Genomic DNA, 24,297 nt, shown 5'->3' with positions numbered 1-24,297 from the left:
GCTCAGTAAACTGTTTAATAAAGCAGATAAAATATTGAAAACATTGTTGTCATTTTATGCTTGCTGAGACATAGGAATGGATCACTGATGTTGTAACACACAGCAACCGAACTTCTACCACAGAGTACGGAGATCCACCGAGATACATGAATGCTTCCCCCGAGGTTCCTTATTTCTATTGTAGTCTCTTACCAACACCACTAATGCAGGAGTTTTCCTTCAGGCCTTCACTTCCTTCACCGTGTGGACCACAGGGGAGCAAACAGTTCATTCTGTGCTCACTGCTACCTTTTCCTTTTGGGGAGCTGGAGTGAGTGGGTAAGCATACTCATGCTCATAGTGACGGATCAGCTATTCTTTCATGTATATTACACATGGTACCTGTCCTCATCTTACTCGTGCTTTGTATTTCAGGCTGAGGATGGAAACGCCTCCAGAGATGCCCTTCACAGATGGCCACACGAGCCGTGTAGTTACAGAAAGATACGTGGTTGAGTCTAAGAAGTCTGCAGCTCATGCTCCACTTGCGTGTAGCACGCGGCACTGTGCTTTTCCTTTAGATGGGAACCATCTCTGTGTGTGGAGCCCCAAGGACCCTTCTCACCAGGCAGGTTACAGACCCTGGGTGTCCTTGTTAGGTCCAGGGCTGCAGAGACCTTGCCTGCCTGTTTGTTTCTCCTCTATTCTTAAATCATTGAAACATTAGCTTTCATGGAGTCAACTCTGAGCTGTGGCAGGATGGTACTGAAAAAACAATCATTCTGTTACATTCCTATTGCAAATGGTCGTCAGTTAACTTTCTTTAAAAAGTCTTTGCAAGAATATGAACAAGACAAGCCTCATCTTAACGAAGCCTCTATTCATGCACCAGCTTGAGCTTTCTTACTTTGCAATGAAGAGTACAGTGTTTAGGAGAGAAGTGTCACACGTAGGTGTGCACACCTGTGAAGCCATGGCAAGGTCCACTTCTCTCTTGCTAAGTGCCATGCCATTTTGACTTCTGCACCACACACCTTTCCCTCATGTTTAAACTTGGTACAAATGGAATTTCATACTGCATGCTTTTGTAGCAGTTTCTTTTGTTTGCATGGATATAGGAGAGCTTTGTTCTTCCTTTTCATAGCTCCACACTATACTGAACAGAGTCTACTCTCTCTCTCTCTCTCCCTCCCTCTCTCTCTCTCCCCCCCCTTGCTTGCTTGCTTTCCTGTTTTCTGGTACACTCACATAGAAATGGCCAAGTTGCAGGTCATGCACATACTTAGTAGATAATATCCAGGAGGTTCTCAAGTGGCTGGGCCAAGCTGTGTCTTTGCTGATGGTCAGAGCTATGATTGATCACACCTTGTCTGTACTTGATCCTCCCAGGTTAGCCCTGGTAGATATAGCAGTCTCGGTTACCTGGCTCTTTCATGCTTTGTGATGACTGGGGTTGCATGCTGATTGGCCGCTAGATGTTCACCTGGCAGGTATGCATGTTCAGGGACCACTCCTTTTGTTTGCAGTGTTGGAATCTCTCGATTTTATTTCTGCCAGATTATCTGTACTTTTCCTGTTGGTGTGAAGAAGGTCTTTATATATTACTCAGGATGAACTCCTTTCTTCAAGCTAGAATTTACATTTGCTTCTGTTAGCTTGCCATGCTAAGGGCATGTGTTTCTTTATTTCTTGAGTTTGCTCTTTTCTAAGGCTGGGAATTGGCAGCACAATGCTCTAGTCTTAGTGGATTGAATTCTAGCAGAAACGTGTTCATCTGTCCATAGGTTTTACATCCCCTAGATTAATTTCAGATATGTTATACAGCACAATCAATCCTGACAGTGTGTACCTCCTCCTATATGCTATTTATGATATGGCCTTGAAAAGCATGGATTTGATTATATTGCATCTCTGTTCTTAGGCCTTTTAATGTCTCAGTTTCTCAGCAGCATTTTATCAATCAGACAAGAGTCACTCTTGAGGGATTTTTTTTTTCTTTCTAGAATACTAGGGATTAGGCCTAGGGCATAGTAGATAGTAGGCAAATGCTGTCATTATGAGAGATAAGTGCCTGCAGCTTCTATGACCATGTTAATTTGTGTGCTCTTGCACTTCCAAAGAACCAAAGGACCCTGACCACCAGGCATCTTACCCTCTCTTCCATCTGCATCAGGATTACTGTTCTCTTTCCTGTGATCATGGGGATTTTGTTCATCTCCTCTTTTCAAGTGCATCAAGATTACTGTTTTTCTACCTACAAGTTGCCAGTCTCTCCTCTACACGCACACACAAATGCATTCCAGTATTCTGCTTGGACTTAAAACTACTGGTTTCCAGTTTCTTGGTATGTTTGCTATCTGGTCTCCTTATATACTGTCAGCAGCAGCTTCAGGCCCCTTTGCTTTACTTATTGTTAGAACCAGCAGAGCTTCCATATCCCCTGCTGTATAAAGGCTCAACTGTGTTAATCCCCTGCCAACTCCTCCCTTAGCAGTCAGCATATCCAGCTCTTCTTCTGCATCCACTGAGTACTCAGTACATGTTCCTTTAACAAATACCATTTGTTGTTTAAGCGTCTCACCCTACAAGGACACCATCAATTGATCACTGCTGTGACTTTTGGGAATCGAATAGATCCACTTCTACTCTGCTCTGCATCAGAGGATTCTATTATAATGTGGACCGTGGACGAATGCAGAGAGAAGACACTTAAAGGTAAACAGATATAGAGCACAGTTTAGCAGCGTTCAAGTGGAAACATGCTGAGGACATACCTAGTGTAGATATATAGTGGGAGGTGCAGTGCTTGCCTGCTGTCTTGTTCATGTTCAGCTTCTCAGAGGCTAGGGTCATCTGAGAAAAGAGAACCTTAATTGAGAAAAAGCCTCTATAAGATTGGCCTCTAGGTAAACATATAGAACGTCTTCCTGATGGGTGATTAATGTAAAAGGGCCCAGAGCATGGTGGGTGATTCTTTCCTGGCCAAGTGGTCCTGGGTGTATACAGCACGCAAACTGAGCAGACTGTGAAGAGCGAGTCAGTAAGACCCCATGTAATCTGCAGTACTGAGTAAAGCTCCGGCTTCCTGCATGGTGAGCTACAAGCCGTAAGACGAAATAAATGTCTTCTCTCCAAGCTGCTTTTGGCCATCACATTTGATCATGGAAGTAGAAATGTTAATTAAGATAACCTACCACAGAGGAGACTGTAGGTTTCATCCTAGCACCGCTGAAGGAGTGACTCATGTATAAATACACTTGTGACAGTCAGGGAGTGGGACCTGTCCCTTGTCATTAGCTCCATGGATCACTGGCGATGCAAAGTTGTGTTGGCTTTGTTCTTCTGGTGAAGAGTAAGATTTGGGAGTGTATATAAGGGGAACGTTTGTTGACTTCTGCAGAAATGTAACTGGAGCTGAAGGCAAGAGGCTCAGCTGGGGCCTGGGTTATAGGTAAAAGGATATGTCTGCAGAGAGAGAGACTGGGTGTGAAGGGCTGGCTGGTGGAAACTGAGAAAGTGCATATTATGAGAGCCTTCCTAGTTAAGGCTGATGGCGTGGGTGGTGCCACATCCCAGATGAACATTTATGTTGAATGATGCCAAGTGACCACAGAATTCCAACAGTTTGTGCCTCACTGGTGTGAATGAGTGAGGTATACCAGAAACAGTGCCAGACAGATTCATGTCTTTTTACAATTTAACATTGTTTTTGAATAATAATTCTCACGGTGTGGTGGTTTCAGTAGCAACAATTTGCCAGACAATTTATTCTACCTTGTAATCTAACTGAGGTGAGTACAGTTCTTTTTTTTTTTCAGTCTTACTACTAATATTAACTTTCATAGCACATAGCAAGTCAGTCTATCCATTCATCCATCCAAGTTACGGAATGAGCAAAGTTAAAGAGGCTGTACACAGTTCAAGAGATTTTAGAAATGGGCCAATAGACATGTAAGCAGAGCATGTATTGGGAAGATAAAGAACCCAAACTAGCTGCAGGAAGAAGCTGTTGCTGAGGCCTCTGGAGAGTTAGGGATAAAGGGGATGATATAGAATTGAGCCTAGCTGCAAGGTGAAGAGGCAGAAGAGGGTTGGAACAGAAACAGCAGGAGCAAAGGAGTGAGGAAGTGGACAGCAGATGGTGGTTAAGCTATGTGAGCATCAGGGAACCACGCAGATTTGAAGCCCAGGGACAGTTAGGAGCTCTATGTTTGCTTTGACAGGTACATCGGTTATCAGAAGACAGACCAGTGCCATTGTATACATTAAAACGAGCTGCATCTCTGAGGCTGAGGATAAACAGCCCTCTGTTATAAGGGCCTGTGCTCCTAGAGTGTAGGTAGACACTTCTGAGTTAGAAGGACCTATACTATGGTGATTTAAATGAGAAGGGTCCCTATAGGCTCATATGTTGAATGCTTGGTCCCATGTGGTAGAACTGTCTATGAAGGACTAGGAGGTGTGGTCTTATTAAGCGAGGTGTGTTGCTAGAGATGGGCTTTGAGTTTTAAAAGGACTGTTTAAATGTATGCCCTCTGTTATCTGTTTGTGGATTGAAACATGAGCTCTCAGCTGCCTCCAGCATTTTTCCTGCTTGACTCTTGGTATGTTCTCTACCATGATAGTGCTGGGCTCCCTCTGCAACTGTGAGCCCCAAATAAACTCTTCTTTAAGCTGCCTTCATCATGATGTTTTCTCACAGATATCGAGAAGTGCACATACACTTAAAGTTATAGGCAGATGGCCCTCACTGTTAGAAGGAGCTATACTCCCAAGGCTGTATAGAGACAGTGCTGTGTCAGAAAGGGCGATGTTCTCCTAAAGCAAGCGTGTGAAAGGACATGTGATGAAGGGTCCTTCAGCAATGACTCATATGTAGGTACACCTTATATGCATGGTGGAGCTGAATTTGTTGGGACTCCATAGAGAGAAAGGCACCAAAAACCTGGTGGTACGCTGCAGTCTCTTGTCACTAATGCAGACTTAGGCTGATTGGCAGAGTGATGTCTGCCCAGACAGACTCATATGCTGAGGCAAGACTCCTGGAGGACACATGATGTTGGGAGGGCTTATAAAAGGGTTCCATGGACAGTGATGGCGTCTTAAGCTAGACTTGCTTATACAGCTAGCTGTGCAAGGCTTGTTGGTCTCTAATCTTCGCCCATCTTCACTTCACTGAGCGGCACAGCTGGGAACTTTTCCTGATGTTCCTGCTGGCTCTGGTCCCACCTATTGACTCAGCAGAGGCTGAGGCCTGGCTGTCTCTGCTAAGTTAATGCCACGGCTGCCGATTCATGTTTGCTCTCCTGACTCTACTGAACTGGACTACTGATATCCATGAAGTGTTTGTCAGTGGATGGAGCAGTCACTGCTAACCTATGAACTGAACTGCTGATTTCCAGACAGCACAGACAGGAGTTGCTGCAAAGAGCCTTTCTAAACAGGTCCACTTCCCTGTATTCTTTCTTTTCCACTACCTCTGGTGGGTGGTGGGTTAAAAGAGAAGTTAAAGCATTTAAGAGCCATCATTTCATAGCTGTCTGTGTTAGGAGGTTTTTGTTTTCCCATATTCATGGTTATCACGTTTTTGGTTCCTCATGTGGATGCTGATGATGAATGGGCTGGTAGAAGGTTCTTTCTGAATCGTAGTGTCAGTCTCACGTGTGTCTGTCACAGCACATAGTAATTTCCATGTCTAATTTACTATGCTGAAGATACTGGAAGTGAGGATGAACTTGTAGTTTGGGTTTGAAGGGACAGTGGCTCCTGAAGCGATAAGCTCTCACAGTGTGGCTGTCCCGTCCTCTACAGGAGTTGGAGCCTAATCGTATTTGGTTCCCGAGCACATCGTGGGGTAGCTCTGTTCACACCACTTCTAGGTTTGCTTGTTTGGGTTGTGATTTTGCCCAAGCATTCATGTGCCAATGGCTTATTCGTTTCTTTCTGTCTGGACCTTCTTCTAATTTAGCCTCCAGATACTTCCTGCTGGAAATACCTTGTCACGTCTAAGAGCACTGTACATGTACTCCTGGCCCACACTGTCTTCCTGTCTGGGTTCTCCAGGACTCAATCTTTCAGTTCCTCAGGCTAGGACCTCAGCTCACACCATGTCCAGTCTATCAGTGAGTTCCATCTGTTTTACCTTTAAACCCTGACTCACATTTGGCCATCTCTCACACATCTATAAGTGCTAAAGGAGGTACCAAATCCTTCCTCTGGATTCTCACATTAACTTCTTACCATCTGTCTTTGCCCTGATCTTTCTGTGCCTACATTCTTCAACCCAGTAGCCTGAGGGTACTCTCAAATTAGTCAGCTCTGTCCGGTGTTTGCTCAAAGTCCAGCAACTCACTCACGTAGAGAAAGAGTCATACACGCAGGCTCCGCCCTCAGCCTGGAGGAGCAGGGACTCAGTCCTTCTAGGGCTTTATTTCAGTTCTGTCTTGATTGCTGCCAGTACTGCTGAGTCTCTGGACTCAGGTGCTTCTTTGTTAAAGGCCCTTTCTGTCCATTATGTAGCACTTGTTCCTTTTCTGTTGTTCTCCCCTCTCTTTGATGTGGCCCACCTTTGATGTGGGCTGCCATTACTAATTCTCTGTGTAACTCTTTTATCTGATTTGCTTCCTGGGGTTGACTGTGCCGTGTCTTCTCCTGAATGTTTAATTTCCGTAAAGGCAGAGGCCTGTCTAGTTGGGGGCTAACTCTGCAGATGCTGACAAGAGGCTGGCATAGCACCCATAGCACAGATACTTGTAAAAGATGAAGGCACATCTGTGAGGAAGGTACTTTGTGGTACTCGTCTACTCCTTCCCATGGTGTTTTGCCAGGGTTCTCTAATGGGTCAAAGCTGATAGAAGGAACTATAGGTAACTGGCACATGAAATTCCGTGTCTCTGTTGTAAAGGGGATTATCAGAGGCTATGGTCCCAGAAGTTCAACATTGGCTGGCTCCTGAAAGGCTAGGAATCTGATAATTCAGTGCATGGGACTGGATGTCTCTGTACTCCCAATTTGGTGCTGGAGTCCTGTGGGATTCCTAGAGAGCTGCTGGTCTTCAGTCTATCTTAGAATCCCTTCAAAGTAGGTTCCAATAGCAAAGGAGTGTGCTAGCAACAAGAAAGATGGATGTGTCATCAGGAGAGAGAGCAAGCAGACAAAAGGTGAAGGCTCCCTGCTTGCGTGGTCTTTTATGTGGGCCACCACAGAAGGTGTATCCTAGATTTAGGGTAGACCTTCCAATCCTAATGATTCGGTCAATTAAATCCCTCAGCTCTGCCCAGCTACTTGGACTTTAGTTGATCACAGATGTAGTCAAGTTGAGGACTAAGATTAGCCACCACACAGGGTGTTTTGGTTGGCCGATAATACAACTGTGCTAATAAACAGTAGCTTCTGAGGTTCCGGGAACATGGCAGGTACCATAGTCCCTTGTCTCACAATTTTGGCTTGGCTGGTGTGGCTACATGTGAATGTTCTCTGCTTTTTCTCACATTGCTGCCCAGGGACCAGCAGGCTAGTCAGAGGTGATGTCTTGGTGGTAAGAGCCTCAGAGGCCAGCGTTCTTACAGCATGCTGTTTGCCCACCTTGGTCAGGGTGTGTCATTACCAGATTTGGATAACAGTAGACACAGAGTGGGCAGGTGAAGAGCTTGTCTCTGTATGACATTGATCCTGTACTGAAAAACCTCAGGGAAAACTGTTCTCCCTTCACACAGGAGATCATTGTTCCTCGTCCCTCTGCCTGTGGCTCTGTAGTGGACCCATTCTTCTGACATCATGTCTGAAATTTACTCTAGGGCTGACTCCTCGAGGGACTGTCCTGGGCTCCCTTTTACAAACAGTGTTGTGTTTGCGATTTAGTCTGGATGACCGTGCTGTCGCAGTATGTGCTGGAAACAAAATATCTGTGCTGGATGTGGAGGTAAGACCTGACACCCCATGGAGGAACCAGGCATACATTCCTGTGTGCTGGGTACCTTCAGGCTGGGTTCCTTTGGGTGAGTATTTCATTCCTGCTTCCCTTTTTAAAATGGCGGTTTGGTTCAATGCATTTTTAAAGATGTTGGGGAGACACGAAGGAAAACATCTGGGTCTTGTGTTGACAGACCACCAGAATTTGTGTTTACATAGATACATTTAGGAAAATAGTTCTTTTTGAGCAGTCTTCCAAGTTAAGAGTTCCCAAGAATCTGTGTAACACAGGGCTTCAGCTGCCTATTTATGAAAAGTCTTTTCCATTGTGACTCTGACTTCTCAATTGTTGCTAAATTGAGGCAGTTTATATAAAAGTGAATGCCTCCTAGGCTGGGGATTTCTAACCCAGAGTTTGCTGGGCACTGGTGCTTGAGCCGAGGTAAATTAGTGTCTGTGTTTTACATTCTTCCTGGAGAGAGGAAAGGAACATCTGCTTCCTCAGTTCATGGAGTGTTCAAGGCTTGGATTAGCTGTCTTATACATTTTCTAGGTTAATACAGCTAATGAAGTGTTTTGCTTTCCATGGCTTGTCTTGCTATCTACTTTACAACTCTTAGGTGAGGAAAGATGTATCGTAGGCCCTAGGATATAGGGGTACAGCATGTCTTAGTTACTGTTCCATTGCTATAAAGTGATACCATGAGCAAGGCAACAAGTATAAAAGAAAGCATTTGATTGGGAGGTTGCTCTTACAGTTCAGAAGCTTAGTATGATGATGATGCCATTACTGTTATCATGGCAGGGAACTTGGCAGCTCATGGTTCTGGAACAGTACCTGGGAGCTACATTCTGGTCTTCAGGCAGAGAAGACTCTTAGTTTAGCATGGGCTTTTGAAACCTCAAAGCTCATTCCCAGTGACATTTCCTACAGAAAGGCCACACCTTCCAATCCTTTCAAATAGTGCCACTCCCTAGTGACCATGCATTTAAATATATGAGCCTGAGGGGGCATTCTCATTCAAACCACCACAGGAAGGGAACACATTCCTATGTTTAGACAATTTGGGGGCTTATTTACATGAATAAAGTTGAGAATCACATTGAGAGAAATAACATCTTCCCTCAGGGAAGTCATGTCTCAGAGCATGGGGATGAGAGGCTGTGTCATGACTGGAGGTCAGAGGTGTATGGGATCCTTCTGGACAAAGTGATATTTTCTTCTAAGCATCAACAGCGTTAGCGTCGCTGACTTCATTAGTTGAACAGATTCACATTAGGCTGATTTACTACATAACAAAACTGACCACCAAAAGGAAGAGCTAATGTTAGTTAGGATGGACCAGATGAATTAGGAGGATAGTTAAGATTGTGTGTTTGAAGTGGGGAAAGTGCTCAGAGAGCAAAAGTCATGGACAGTGTTATGTGTCAAAATTAAGACATCAGAGATGTGCCCAGGCAGGTGTGCCTATGTGAGGAGCAGGCATGTTTCTTATCTTTTATTTACTGATGATGTATCTCCACCAGAGCATCAGCATTAGATTTTAAGTTGATATAGGTAGAGCAGGTCCAAATTTGGAAGGGGTGATATGTAAAAACGAATTTATTCTTTAAATCAAAACATTCTCTCTCTCTCTCTCTCTCTCTCTCTCTCTCTCTCTCTCTCTCTCTCTCTGTGTGTGTGTGTGTGTGTGTGTGTGTGTTGTGTCTGTGTGCATATGCACATGAGCACATATGGCACAATATATGTGTAAAGGTCAGAGGACAACTGTGGTGTTGGCTCTCTTTTTCCATCATGTGACTTCCAGTGTCTGAACTTAAGTTTTCAGGCTTGGTGGCAAGTGCCTTTACCTCCCAAGCCCTTTATCTTACCTTGTAGAATTTATTTTAACAAGCTCTCTTTTATGTGGTGGACTAGGATTTCATGATGTTCATCATTCCAGAAAATTCCATGAGTAACCTCTTGTACAAATCCCCATAGAAGCAGTGCATGCTGGTAGAGCTGAAGGGCCACCAAGGCTCAGTGACAGCAGTGGAGTTCTGTTCCTGGCAAGCACATACGCTCATCTCTGTGTCTGAAGACAGAAGCTTTAAGGTGGGCAGGAGTGGCTTGGGATGTTGGGGTGCTGTGGATATCTGCTGCTGTTTGGTTGCTACCACTGTGCATATTTTTCTTGTGATGATAGAATTGGAGAGAAGATGGCCCAGTGGTTAAGAGCACTGGTGTTCCTGCAAAGGACCCAGATTCTGTTCCAAGCATTTGTACACTGGCTCATAACTGTCTGGAATTCTAGTTCCAGGGGATCCAGTGGCCTATTCCAGCCTCCATGAGCACTGTTTATGTGTGATGCACATAGATGCATATAAGCAAAGCACTAGTGCACATAAAATAAAAATGAATGCAGTTTAAAGCATGCACCTGAGGAGGCTATTTTCTCACCACACAAAAGTGGGGTTTTGATGTTTTAGTGGGCTGGGTTTGTTGCATTTCTTCAGTCCCCAGCATTTGGACATTGAGGACTTTTCTTGAATCTGAATCTGAATCCAGAGGGAACAGTGTATACCCGCAGTGTTTCCCAGTTACAAACAGATGAGTGGATCTATTAAAACTACACCAAGTTTCAGAAAAAGAAAAGGAAATGAAGGTTCCCTTTTAAGCAGCTTCAAATTAGCTAGTGTTATTATAATTTTATTAATAAAGGCTGAACATTATCATTGTCCTGAAAGAAAAACTTAAAGTCACATGAGTGTATTAAACCACAGAAGTTGTGGGAATACTTTCTGTGGACATTTGAAATACTTATTTGAAGGGACCAGTAACTTCCACTGGGAGTTAGCAGCTATTGAGGCAAAAATTCAAGTTGCCCTACTTAGATAAACTAAGTTGCATTCAGTCTTCTTGCTGGTGGTCATGAGAATGAAGAGAGTTGATAGTTTGGGATGTCCTTGGAGTTGTGCCTACCATAGAAGGGATGGTGGGTGCAGCAAACACCATGTGGCTGTCATGGTTGGAATGCAGTCTTGTGGGTGAGCACCCTCTATAATTGGGGCATATGCCCAGGGACATGCTGTCATTTCTTAACTGAGTTACTCATCTTTGGAGGAGTTCTCCCAAATCCATAGGTGGTCATCCTTGGGGGAAATCAGTATGCTTTCACTGTTGTTCTGAAACATTGAGTTTTAATAATGCAGTGATTCAATATGTGAATTTTAATTCTTTAATTGTTACTTATATGGATTAATTTTTATTGCTTAAAATTTAGTTCATGTTTAGCAATAATGGCAACATTTTTATGTCTTTCATTGAAGGTCTGGGACTTTTGTGTGGGATTCTTGATATACAGTTCGCCCATTTTAACAGGTAAATGAAAGACTGACTCTTACATTCTAGATGAGTAGGCTGAGTAAATGAACTCTTCTGGTGTGGTTATCACTCCAGAGACAGTGCAGCAGACAGTGGTCTGATTCACCCCAGAGAATTATGCAACAGACAGTGGTCTGAACCAGCAGTTGCTTCTATAAGTAACCATTCAGAATTGTGTATATTATGTAGCCTGACAGAGCTGATTCTACTCTGACTACTGAGCCAGTGGACTTCACAGCTACTGTCTCTGAGGATTTTAACTTATATGCACAGATATGCATTTGGTTTCTGGGCAGCTGTTTTAGGTAAGTATGTAGAGTAGATTGTCTCTCAGACAGTGCCTAAGACGGGGGTGGGGGGTGTCACAGCTGGGAAAGTTTGGGACATCTTCCTCCCCAGTGAGTGGAGAACTGAACAGCATGTAATCCATTGATTAGGTTGTAGGCATTTGTCAGTCTTACAGATTCTAGGATAATTGTTGCCTTCATCAAACTGTCTTTGTGTAGGAAATGGAACCATCACCTGATTATACTGATGTGTGACCAATTTCTATGGGCTGGCTCTCCTGAAGCCTGGGGTGTTGTGTGTGACATCTGGAAACCATTTTACCTGGGGCCCTGTATTTCCTCCCTGCATTAAACAAGGTTGCTTCTGGATTCTCCCTATCCCCACCTGCCACCCTGTTCTGCCATGCACGCACTAAGTGTCTTGGGATAGCAGAAAGACCAGTGCTAGGGGGCTTTCCTCTCCTTTGAGATGCCCCATTAAAAATCCCACTTAATGAAAAACACAGATGCCTTGGTGACCTGTTAGAGTTACTGTTATAATTTTCCCAAGATTGAACCTTGGTTACCCATAAGTAGAGTACTGTGCTGACAGCCTGCAATTGTTCACCAAGCTTTGGCACAAACACATTTTCTGGAAGTTTGTTGGATTTTCTGAAGAGTATCTTGTGGAACAATTTGAGGAACACAATTGTAGATTGTTCTGTAAACTCACCGTGGATGCATTTTTCAGCTTAGTTAGGACATACAGTGTTTATCTAGTTTTTCCAAATTCTTGATAGTTTTAGACTATATTTTAAGTAAAATTAAATTTTATAGAGTTCTTTTTATTTAAAGTAAGATATTTATTTAACTGCTGTTTTTATTCTAAGCTCATGATTACAGTGTTAGTCTTCAGGAACTGCTCTGGTTTGAAGGGCTGGCTGAGCTATACTTTCTTCCTCTAGGCTGTTGGCAGTTGCTCTGTGCCTACTTAGGATGGGCAGATGAGCCAGGCCCACCAGAAGTCAACTATAATTCATAGACACCTTTCGTCTTATTTGGGACAGCATTTTTTTCTTATGAATGTTTCCAAAGTTGTATTCATTTATAAATTTGTCTCCTGGTATGAGAATTCAGAATAGTGCTAAGTTGAGTAGAAGCACTGTCCGCACTGAATGGCCTATGTCCTCTCACAGCGTACCCTCTCCTGAACTTGCTTATCAATGAAGAAAACCAACAGCTGGTCACTGGCAGTGCTGACGGCCAGGTGAGAGCCCTGTGCAGCTGTTTCAAGCATACAAAGCAGGAACATGTGCAGAGTCTGTTTCATGTTGTCACCAGCAGTGTGCCAGGATTTGTATCACTGTCTGTCACTGTAAAACCCAGTGGTGGCGTTTTTAGACCTTTGTTTTAAAGTTGCTGTGTAATATTTAAATGTAGCAAACTTAGAACTACTTGCTCAGCTATTAGCATCAGCTTTGTATGACGTTAAAACTGAAAACATTTATTTCAAATTATAAAAATGCAAACACTTTAGGCTTTTATAAAGGTGCTGTTGATGCAGATATGATGAAGATGTACTTTGGGAAGCTATGATAGTTAGTTTTATATTTTGTCGATTCAGCTGCCATTTTATGTGCTAGGACCAATTAACATGGTGGAAGCGTTCATGGCTCAAAGACTGTAGGATGTGCCATGTGACATTGAACCGTAGCTGTGTCTGGACAAAGTTCCCCTTGTGAGCACTCTCGTGGGAGCTATGCGACTTTCAAGAAGGGACTAAAAGCAGCACTCAGGACAGTCCCAGTGTCTCGAGAGAACCTAGGAACATATCTAGTGCTGTTATCTGTGCTCTATCCCACGTCCCTTTGGCTTTTGCAGTAAGTATCACGTCTTGAAGAGATCTGTATCCACATTTTTTTGATTTTGTAGCTGTGGATCTTTAGTTTGAAGGAGGAACATCACTACCACTGTGTGGCACACGTGGACCTAAGGAAGAAAAAGGAGACTTTCACCACCCGAAGAATGGTGGCTGAGCAGTGCAGCCTGCCAGGTGTGCTTCTTCTACCCTATAGGCCTCCTACATGGGCACAGCACTCAAGGGCACACCCGGTGTCTATTGGGCAGGGGATGGAAGGGTAGATGGGAAGTTTCTGATTTCAGATGGCCAAGAGTGCTGACCTCTGACACCACTGAGCTCTATAGGTTTGTGCCCCAGGCTGGAGGCTGGCTCACACACAGGGACTGTAAGAATAGGATACAAACCCTAGAGTTGTCATGGAAACAGGAGCTCAAGGGGGTAGGCTTTGTAGCCATCAGGAATGGTTGGTCTGAGTAACCTGGTGCCTTGTCCCACAAGGTATTGTGTTACTGTTTGAGTTTCAATACAGACTATTTCCTTCGGGTCTCAGATCCTGCCGTACCTCCAGCTCCCCAGCCATGCCTTTCACATCACAGGTCCTGTGTCTGCATCCCCACTACTCCCTAAGCTCCTGACCAGCTCTGCTGCCCACAGTTACTTCACTTTGTCCCTGTCAGCCTCCCCCACAGCTCCACTCGGCTGCCGTACGTCCCTTGGGAAGTGAGCGAGCCTGGGAGCTGCTGGGTGTTCGCTAGTTCCCTTGTCACTCTTCTGCCCTGTGCCTCTGCTTTGGACATATTTATAGTTTTTGTGTGGTTTTAAGTGATTTATCTTTTAGTTAGGCCAGAAATTACTAACAAACCATTATATCTCCTTTCCCTCAAATGTATTCAGCCATGACTTTTGTTATTTCTTTTATAGACAGTTACTCATTATTTATTGCACCGTAGCTCCATTTTAGGAGTGGTGGCAGTAACCCTTACACTGGCAGTCTCTTTCCCATCCCCATCACTGATAGACTCAGTCCAGGCTGCACTTCGGTTTTTAACTTTATTTTTCTTGTTCTTCAAAGTATGAATGTTCTTTTGATTTATGATTGTTTCTATCAACATGTATTTCTGAAACTTCCCTGCATCTATCCTTTTCTTATTAGTTGATTGCTAAGAAAAGTTTCCTATTAGATAATCAATAACTCTGTTCCCTAGAAGACCGTCAGTCCCACTGCAGACATGAGGTGGATGAAAGGGGAGAGGCTGAAGCAACATTCCCCATCCTGAGCCTGGCGCACTGTGACCTCTGCCTGCCTGATTCCCAGTGTGGAGCGTATGTATGATGAGCAGGGCCCCAGCCAGAGGCGGAATGCCTTCTAACTTTCTTTTTTTAAAAATATAACTTAAGGTTTTTCTTTTATTGGATATTCCTTTAATTTACATTTCTTGTTTTTAAAGATTTATTTATTATATGTAAGTACACTGTTGCTGTCTTCAGACACACCAGAAGAGGGCATCAGATCCCATTACAGACGGTTGTGAGCCACCATGTGGTTGCTGGGATTTGAACTCAGAACCTTTGGAAGAGCAGTCAGTGATCTTCACCACTGAGCCATCTCTCTGGCCCACTTGAAATTCAGTTTTATGAATGAAACCAAGTTTTGTGTGTCTCTTATTACTATTGAGTGTAAGTGCTCCTAAAATTGCATATTTTAAGCATTAGATTTAGTAAATCTTTTTCAGTTTCATTCAAGCCTTGTTACCAAACCCAGGCAGATGGGACCTTGGTAGTAGGATTTGCACTTGGATTGTGACGGTGCACACATAGCTCACTCCTTTCTTCCCCTGTTAAAATGATCTGTTTCTGAGCATGATAGAAATAGATGTGAATGCAAGAAAGTTGTCTAAGAGCGCCCCCTAAGAAAGCTTTTAACATCTGTAAATTCAGCTCTAGAGAGGGGCAGGGTTGCTGGCAGATGAAGAGAGCTCATTTCAGAGCCTGGACACTGGGCATAGAGCATTCCCTGCTAGTCCACGTCAAGGGCAGTGGGCCAGGAGGACAGCTGGGCTTATGTTGTGAGCTGGTTCCTGCACTGCAGTCACAGAGTATTGGGGATTCCTGCAGGCAAAGCCAGGGCCACACTACTAAATCTTGTTCACCTTGACTTGTTAGGTGACATGGGAGGTGCTGGATTGTGTAGTGTGGGGCTGTGGAGTGGCTGCTTGCTGACCGCTCTAGTGAGAAGGCTTGCAGCTGCTCTGGTGTTCTGGGATACAGTGACAGGACCGACAGTTCAGCTGGAAGAGGATTGTTTAGTACAAACCTAGCTTGAATGCACACTTATTAATAGAAGCAGACTCACGTTTGCTTTCTGCTGAGCTCTGCCACTGTGGACCAGATAGCTTCTGTCTGAGCTTATCTTTATTTTCATAAATACAACTGTCAGCAGCTTCAGGTACATTGGTGACATTGATGTGAGCACATGCCTACATCCTCATGTGATCTGGTAGGCTCCTTAATGACTTAGGCACCACCAGCTTTTATAAACTCAGAAGCAAAGATAAATCACACAGATGAGAGTTGAGAAGTGTTCATGCTGCGACCATTGGGAACACAGGTTTCCAATGACAGAAGTGGCTGTCAGCCGCTCAGTTGGATGGAAACTCAGCAGTTGATTCCGGAGCATAGCTTTGGGAGAAGTGGGTTAGCTTAGGTATCGGAGACAGCTTATGGCTTATTCACACTGACATGTGTCTGTCCTCACTGCATGAAAGAACAGGAATGCAGGGGAGCTAGCCTGAAGGAATACTCTTTCTTTTTCTCTAAGATTAGTTTTGCTTCTGAGTGCACCAGATGCATATGGATTGGTAGTTCAACAGCTTTATTCATATTGAACCTGGCAAGCTTTGAATTGGAAGCCGCTTTACATTTCAAGGGTAAGATTTTGAATTCAGTAATCTTTTTATGTCAGTCTCCTATAACTTGATGATTTTCTTTAATAGATGAGGAGTAAAGTTTGGGATGGAAAGCCTGACCACTTGAATTTGAGGATAAGTTTATCAGTACTCAAGCAGGCTCGGCGCCTGCTCAGACTAGCTGTAACCCCTGTGCCACGGAATCTGAAGGACATAGCTTTACTTCTGCTCTTCCGGGTCACCCAGCACCCCTGTTTCTCAGATATGTCTCTCAGGGTCCATGAGGCTCTCTCCATTCTTGTGTGTTAGACTCCTGTGACGCTCACTTTCCATCTTTGTGTTGGGCTCCTTATGAGGCTTTCCTTCCCCCCATGACAATAGTCACCTAGACACATGTACCAGGCAGGTAGACACATGTTCCAGGCACCTACACATGACATGTCGGCTTCTGTAGGCTCTTCTCTTTATGTGTGCTTTGGTTAGTACTGACTTAATACCTGGCATGGGTCTAGGCACCCTACAGTAGGAGCTGTCCTCTCTAGGACTGTGTTCTTAGTCTCTCCCTGGAAGAAAGGTAGGAGTGCTGACCCACATCTCCTCCCGCCCAGCAGTTCTATGCTCTTGCGTGCCTCAGTTCGTCTCTGTCTATGTGGGAGATAGGGCATCAACCCCACTGTAGCTTCTGAGGCTTGCCTGCTGTCCAGGGTGAGCAGGAATCTTGCTCAGTTCCTTCCCGTGGCTCTGTCCATGTAACACTCTGCTCTTGTTAGGCACTCTGAAACAGGACTCCAGTGTCATCCCCGCTTATGCTGTATGCTCCCTCTCAGCTGTGGGCTCTGGCTGCATCACTCACCAGCACTCACAGCCTTACTGCCCTGCATCTGTGCCCTGGTACGCACATCGCTTACAAGCTGACTGTGTGACAAAGGACCCTTCTCTTTCCATATTGTGCCCCCAGCTCTGCACATCATATGATCAAATAGCACTAATTTAGTAATTATAACTAGGCTGAACAAACGAGTCAGCTACTGTCTCCCTGTATTAATGTCTCAAATATTTATCTATAATGAAATAAAGAATTTCAGAACCTGAGTGTCCAAGTTGCTGGGTCGTGTGCCGTGATGAGCGAGCCCATCAGTGCCACGGTGAGTGTAAAACTGGTGCAGTGGGCAGTTGTGTCAAATGAGTCCTTTGTGCCTGCTGTGTGCCTCTTCACTGTGCTAGTGTAATACGGTCTTGGTGGTATTTCATATGTGAAATTATGACTTACTGTACATGGCTATCCTGTTTGTACACGTGAAGCAGATCTGTTAAAGCTGTGCTCATGACTGTCGAGGTGGGGCATACCCATACGCCTCTGGTCCAGCCAGGCCACTGACCTTTTAAATGTCTCATAGGCATTTTGCACACTTTCATCTATGTTTGGGAGTAAGATTGCTTTATTGGAAATCAACCTGGCGGCTCTGCTGCGCACTCAGTGGTGCCCTCATGCAGAAAGGATGCTTTCCGTGCTGGCAAGGTACAGTCTTTGATCATTGCGCTGGGTATGGGTTCTTACCATGAACAGCATTTTAGATCTTTTTTATGTGAAGAGATACAAGTAAAAATTGGAAATTCTCAACCATACTAATGCTATATGGAAGCGCTAATTTGTTATGCCACGACTTTATTTTTCTCAAACTTAAATGGTTCATGATTTAACATAAAATAGTAGTTTATGAAAAACAGATTGCAAATTTTAAAATAGTACATTCATTAAAATGTCAATATTTTTCTCATAAAGATAATGACCTTGGTGGTTTCATTTTCAAATATTGTACACATATATTTATATGAGTTAATCTTATATTAAAAATATAGGTTGCATTGAAACAATTTTACAATATCATTGTTTTCTCTCACACTAGGGTTATTTTTATTTTAGCTCCCGTGTCCTGCCAACTTCTCCACTGTATTTTGGAATTGTTAAGGAAAAACTTCCAAAGCTTTCCAAACGACATGGTTAGTAAAGCACGCTCGAACACTCGCAGAGTCAGCCAGGTCCTCTCATAGTCAGCATTGCTTTGTGAAGTCACAGCTGCCAAGGCTAAATCCAGTGCAGCCTCTTCTGCCTCTCAGCTTTACTGCACCGTCTTTGGTAGGGAATGCACTCCGCACTTCTCCCCCGAGTCTGGGCATACTCCTCAAGGGCATGTCTCAGTGCTGATGTGATATTCTGGGGACTTGCAGTGTGCCTGTGATGGACTCTGGGTGGCTGCACAATTGCTGTCATTTCGTGCACACTTTAGTGTGAGTTTCTGAGCTATCTAGTCACAGCAATATATCATGTCACAACTAGAAGTAATTTTGCATATTATCCAGTTCATAATAAATTATTGTTGACTATCTGAAAATAGGTTTTGATGGGTTGTTGCAAACTGTAGCCAAATAGTCCTCATACTGATTTCTCCAAAGCTAACTTCTTGTTACGATGGCAGAATTGATTGTATCCCCGTTATTGTAGGAATCAGTGTGATTGGTGCTCCTTTGTTTTCCCCCTCAATGGCAGGCTCACAGTCTCATAAAGTTGATTGATTTATTAGTTAAGATGAAGGCCCCAGTCAGCTTTACAGTGCATTCTGTATATCTGTGTATGTGCACCACATCTACATGTATCCTTACCTTTTACTCTGTGCCTACTGATCTCCAGCCTGGCTTAGATGAGGCCCCAAACCTCTCTTGTGTTGCTAGGGCTCCTATTATCTAGAGCTCTGCCCCCCATTCTGAGGAGCAGAAAGTTATTAAACTCTTTAATTTGTTCTGTGAGGCAGGTGGCCTGCCCTGTTTGCACTTTTCTAGGTTGTCCCCTCAGTGGAATTCCTGTTACTTTGTGTGCTGTGGTCCATTCCTGTGTGAACTGGACTGTAGTCTAAATGCATTTGACACATAAGCTGTTATTTGGGCATGATGCCACACACCTGTAATCCCAGCACCTAAGGGGGCAGAAGCAACCAGACTCTCATGAGTTCAAGGCAAGCCTGGTATACTAAGTGAGTTCCAGGACAGTCAGGACTTACACAGGAAAACTCTGTCAAAAACAAAAACAAAATAACAACAACAAAACAAAAACGAGAGAGAGAGAGAGAGAGAGAGAGAGAGAGAGAGAGAGAGAGAGAGAGAAGAAAATAAATAGCACCACACATAATGTGGTTTGGTATAGTTTGCATTGCTTTCTCTACCTTTAATCTCCTTGTTAAATTCCTGGCTGTTATCATTTGGCTTGATTTCCGGATGGGGCCTCTTCATTTCAGAGGTCAGAGGTCATTTTGCTTGGGGAGACTGTTCTTTTTCTTACCCAGGACAGTGAGACTGTGATGGTAAATGCATGCTGCTTCTTTCACTTCATGCCGCACAGCTGTGAAGAGTGTCATCCAGGACAGGCCCCTGGTTTTCCACACTAGAGTGAGGTCATCTGGCTATACGTCAGCACCACAGTAAGTATCAGACAGAACAGAGCTGCAAGCATCCCATTGGGATTGGGTTTAATGTGGACACTAATATGTCCTGGGGTTCCCACCATGAACCGGGTAGGTCGGGGCCTAGGTAGGATTATAATGTGGGTTAGATCTCAGAATGCCACAGTCACAAGGGATGTACAGCTAATATTTGTTAAATGCCTACTGGCTGTTGGTGTCCACTTGGGTCCTTGTGTTTTTATCCAATCATAAGGTTGGCTGTGATGAGCGAAAAGCTGGTGGGTTGAGAAATGGAGTGAGATAAAATATTAAACTGATTTAGCTCAGTAAAGCCTGACAAAAACCATACAAATTATTTTTGAGCCAATTCACTCTCAAATTTGTGACCCATCCCCCTGCCCCCCTCTCTCATAAATACAGCCTGCTGAGCTCATATGTGTTTTCAGGGCTGTCCAGTTGGGATTGTATAACCTATTAGTAAGTTCATCCTAAACCACAGACCTTTGATTAGAACAGCTTTGTTCCCATGCCAGGATGTTAACACTGGGATATTTAAAATATGAAATAGCAAGTCTAATGGTGAGGCTACCTATAGACTCATGCTGGTGGGAGCCTATAGACTCATGCTGGTGGGAACCTATAGACTCATGCTGGTGGGAGCCTATAGACTCATGCTGGTGGGAGGGGCTGCCATGAAGTCTCGAAGTTCCTCAGTCTTGAAAAGCCTCATACCTCTTAAGGGCGAATCTACTTTTCTTTAGAATGTGTAGTCATGCCAGTCTCTTATGTCAACGCTGGGCCTTATCCGACACAGCCCACTGCATCATACCCATGCCTTTAACAGTAGTCAAAGCTGTCCTAGAGTTTGGAGCCCCCGTGGGCTCCCTGCACTTAGAGCATGTGGCATAGTAGGGTGAGGTCTCTGTCCTCTTCTAGTCAGTCCTCTCACCTTGGCCTTGAGTCCCTGCCTAGGACTTTGCCAGGCCTTTGACCTGGGTGGGTCATCTTGTATGCAATTGCAGCTCTACCACCCCTCTCAGCCCCTTTCTACCTCATCTTTCCCTTTCCCCAATGGCAACAGTGTGGCTGCTCTTTTACTTCTTGTCTGTTCTGTCAACCAAGCACAGGGGCAGCACTTGGCTCCTCGAACTCTGAAATAAGACATTCACGAGTAGATGGCGGGTAGATAAAAGGAGGGATGGGTAGAGAGATGGCAGATGGAGGGAGAGATCACTGCAAGGATAGAAAGATGAACAGATAGAAGGATGAGTTACAGGTGTGTCCCAGGCGTCGTCTGCTAGCCATGTAAATGCCAGGGTAGCTATGACTACAGCCAACACAAGCCGTGCATCTGCTTAAATCCATAGGAAGTTTTAGTGTGTTGAGTTTTTAAATTTGATTGCATACTTTTGAGCATGAACTTCGTAGATGACAGTGTGGCTTGGAGAAGGCAGCCCATGACTGGATGACGGATGGATGGATTGAATGGCTTGGAAATTTATGCCTTAGGAAAACAGTGCAGCATTTTCATCTGTGAGGTTAAGTGTGGATTCCGAGGATCCACACTGGATGATGGTGGTCCTGAGGCTGCCCTGAGAGCATTAAATAGGGTCACCAAGAAGGAAGTGTGTAGCATTGTGGCGTGTCTGAGTCAGAGTGAGTGCCTGATCTTCTTGGAGGCCAAGAAGAATAGGAGGTAGTGGAAAAATTGTGTAAGTTTGTACACGTTTAATTTTTCTTATAAAATGTAAATTAGGAAATTTAGAATCCTAACTGAAGAGAGTTATATACGCATTTGTGTGTATGTGCTTTCCTTCCAGTGTGGCTGTGTTTTCTCCAAAGACTAACATCAAGCATAATAAGAAAAGATCTTCAAAATGCAAGAGCAATTACACATGGTATGTAACCGAGAGCATGTACTGAGTTTGAATGAACTCAGAAGCACGCTTAAAGCGCTTGCATAATTCTTAAAGACTGTGTGTGGGTAGTTCTTAAGACTGTATATCCATAAATATTGATACAATATGACACTGACATACATCCTTTAAATCATACATGGTTGATTCATTTTAGTAGTTCTTGGACACTTTGCTCTTTTTATTATGTTGTTAGTTTTGAAGTAGTGAATTTTTTATAAAAGGCAGTTATAGGAGAATATTGTACTTGATGGCTGAGCACCCCTGAAAAGCATTTGAGGTCGCAGAGGGGACAGCTACAGAGGTAACGCTGCTTTAATGCTGTTTCTTAAGGGTCATTGCTGGCTCACTGACCTGGTTATACTGCAACCACAGCCTGAATGTCTGGGCCTTGGGGTGTCTCAGGCTGAACTTCAAATACATAATGAAAAACCAAACTGTGGGTTACCTAACGTAATACTCATTTTAACATACCCCCCACACATTACATCACATATCCACTGCTCTCACTGTGACCCCCTTACCCACTGCTCTCACTGTGACCTCCTTACCCACTGCTCTCACTGTGACCTCCTTACCCACTGCTCTCACTGTGTGACCTCCTTACCCACTGCTCTCACTGTGACCTCCTTACCCACTGCTCTCACTGTGACCTCCTTACCCACTGCTCTCACTGTGACCTCCTTACCCACTGCTCTCACTGTGACCTCCTTACCCACTGCTCTCACTGTGACCTCCTTACCCACTGCTCTCACTGTGTGACCTCCTTACCCACTGCTCTCACTGTGACCTCCTTACCCACTGCTCTCACTGTGACCTCCTTACCCACTGCTCTCACTGTGACCTCCTTACCCACTGCTCTCACTGTGACCTCCTTACCCACTGCTCTCACTGTGTGACCTCCTTACCCACTGCTCTCACTGTGACCTCCTTACCCACTGCTCTCACTGTGACCTCCTTACCCACTGCCCTCACTGTGACCTCCTTATCCACTGCCCTCACTGTGTGACCTCCTTACCCACTGCCCTCACTGTGTGACCTCCTTACCCACTGCCCTCACTGTGACCTCCTTACCCACTGCTCTCACTATGTGACCTCCTTACCCACTGCTCTCACTGTGACCTCCTTACCCACTGCTCTCACTGTGACCTCCTTACCCACTCCTCTCACTGTGACCTCCTTACCCACTGCTCTCACTGTGTGACCTCCTTACCCACTGCTCTCACTGTGACCTCCTTATCCACTGCCCTCACTGTGACCTCCTTACCCACTGCTCTCACTAGGCCACCCTCCCAGCCACTAGAGTCCTCACTATTAAATGTTCAGGTCAACGTTTTGAATTTTTAAAAAGCTTACAGATATGAGTGAGAACATAGGTTATTTGAGGTCCCGTGTCCACATGGGAGTGAGGACATACAGTATTTGAGGTCCTGTGTCTGACATGTTTTACTCATCACCCTTTGGTTCCTGTCCAGTCTACCATAAATGGCAGGATGTTATTACTTTGCAGGTAGATTTCCTTCTTAAAGATTGATTTTACTTTTAGTGGCTGTCTGTGAGTGCATGTTGGTGTCCACAGAGGCCAGCAGAGGGCATCAGATCATGTCATTGAAGTGAGATGTCTAATGTGGGTGTTAGGGATTGAATGGATCCCCCCACACCCGGAAAGAACAGCAAGTCTTCTTAACTGCCGAGCTATCTTTCTAGCACATGCCTGTGTATTTTTCATAGTGAATAGACACCACCTTTCTCCCATATATCGATGGGTACCTCAGCTGATTGTGTAGTTTAGCTGTAGAGAACAGCGCATCAGTGAACGCAGACAAGCAGGCGTCTCTTTGGCAATGATTATTTCCTGTGAGTCTACCCAGAGTGAGATTGGATCATAAGATAGTTTCCATTTTAGGTTTTGAGGTATCTCTGTCCTGTGTTCCACTGTAGCTGTTGTAACTTAAATCTCTAACAGTGGATCAAGGGTTTCCTGTCTTCACAGGCTTGGTAATATTTGGTGTTTTGTGTGTTTGCTTTGTGAATTGTGGTCTTAGATTGGAATGACATTGTAAATAACATTAACTTGCATTAACCTGTGGTCAGGATACTGAGTTGTTTTTTAATCGTACTTCCTGCTGTTAAGAAGAGTATGTTCATAGCATTTTAAATGTGTTTTTGATATTCTAGATATGATTTTAACCATGCATATTGACATTTTTTTAAAAACTTTTTTTTTCTTTTCCTGACCTAATAGAGTGTTTAGTGTTTCCTGGTGACACTGGGCCTCCAGAGTGACCTGAACCTCTGGTGCTCTTCCTAATACTTTCTCCCATAAGGAGCCTTGTTTACACTGGGCTGGTTTCTACTGTGGTGATACCGCTTTATATATATCTTCCTTTTGTATCATTTTGGCTCTTGTGGGAAGAGGAAGCAAGAAGATATGTCTCTTAATGGTCCTTAAAGTTTAAGAAATGGTATTTTCAGTTCTTAAAATGGTGTTTTCTCAGGAAGCAGTTTCCAGATGCCAGTAGGTGTAGAGTAGGAAGAGTGCTGCTTACTTGCTGGAGGTGGGCCAGTGTCCCCAGCTTCTGCGGACCGTGAATGTGTGATAAATAGCCATGCCTTCAGAATAGCATCTGGGCTCACTC

The 24,297-nt window shown here is 44.3% G+C and overlaps 1 protein-coding gene across 1 annotated transcript in view; it reads left to right on the top strand.

Annotated features, from left to right (window-relative positions):
• Positions 1–228: 228 nt before the first annotated feature.
• The window catches only part of WDR27 (WD repeat domain 27), a gene marked incomplete at its 3' end in the record, with an annotated part of 97,309 nt that continues 73,240 nt past the window's right edge, over positions 229–24,297 (top strand). The window contains exons 1-16 of the mRNA XM_080941750.1: positions 229–318; positions 415–611; positions 2,100–2,323; positions 2,553–2,694; positions 7,776–7,900; positions 9,872–9,985; positions 11,200–11,251; positions 12,717–12,787; positions 13,453–13,573; positions 14,587–14,704; positions 16,205–16,308; positions 17,365–17,432; positions 17,685–17,806; positions 18,212–18,288; positions 19,682–19,760; positions 21,563–21,640. Of these exons, the coding sequence (XP_080797876.1) occupies positions 422–611; positions 2,100–2,323; positions 2,553–2,694; positions 7,776–7,900; positions 9,872–9,985; positions 11,200–11,251; positions 12,717–12,787; positions 13,453–13,573; positions 14,587–14,704; positions 16,205–16,308; positions 17,365–17,432; positions 17,685–17,806; positions 18,212–18,288; positions 19,682–19,760; positions 21,563–21,640 (1,685 nt within the window). The 5' untranslated portion in view covers positions 229–318; positions 415–421. The remainder of the gene's footprint in view (positions 319–414; positions 612–2,099; positions 2,324–2,552; positions 2,695–7,775; positions 7,901–9,871; positions 9,986–11,199; positions 11,252–12,716; positions 12,788–13,452; positions 13,574–14,586; positions 14,705–16,204; positions 16,309–17,364; positions 17,433–17,684; positions 17,807–18,211; positions 18,289–19,681; positions 19,761–21,562; positions 21,641–24,297) is intronic.

Source organism: Micromys minutus (assembly GCF_963924665.1).
Source record: "Micromys minutus genome assembly, chromosome: 30".
Classification (NCBI taxonomy): Eukaryota; Metazoa; Chordata; class Mammalia; order Rodentia; family Muridae; genus Micromys; species Micromys minutus.
The sequence above is the reverse complement of the archived record's forward strand: the minus strand, read 5'-3'. Positions and strand labels throughout refer to the sequence as shown.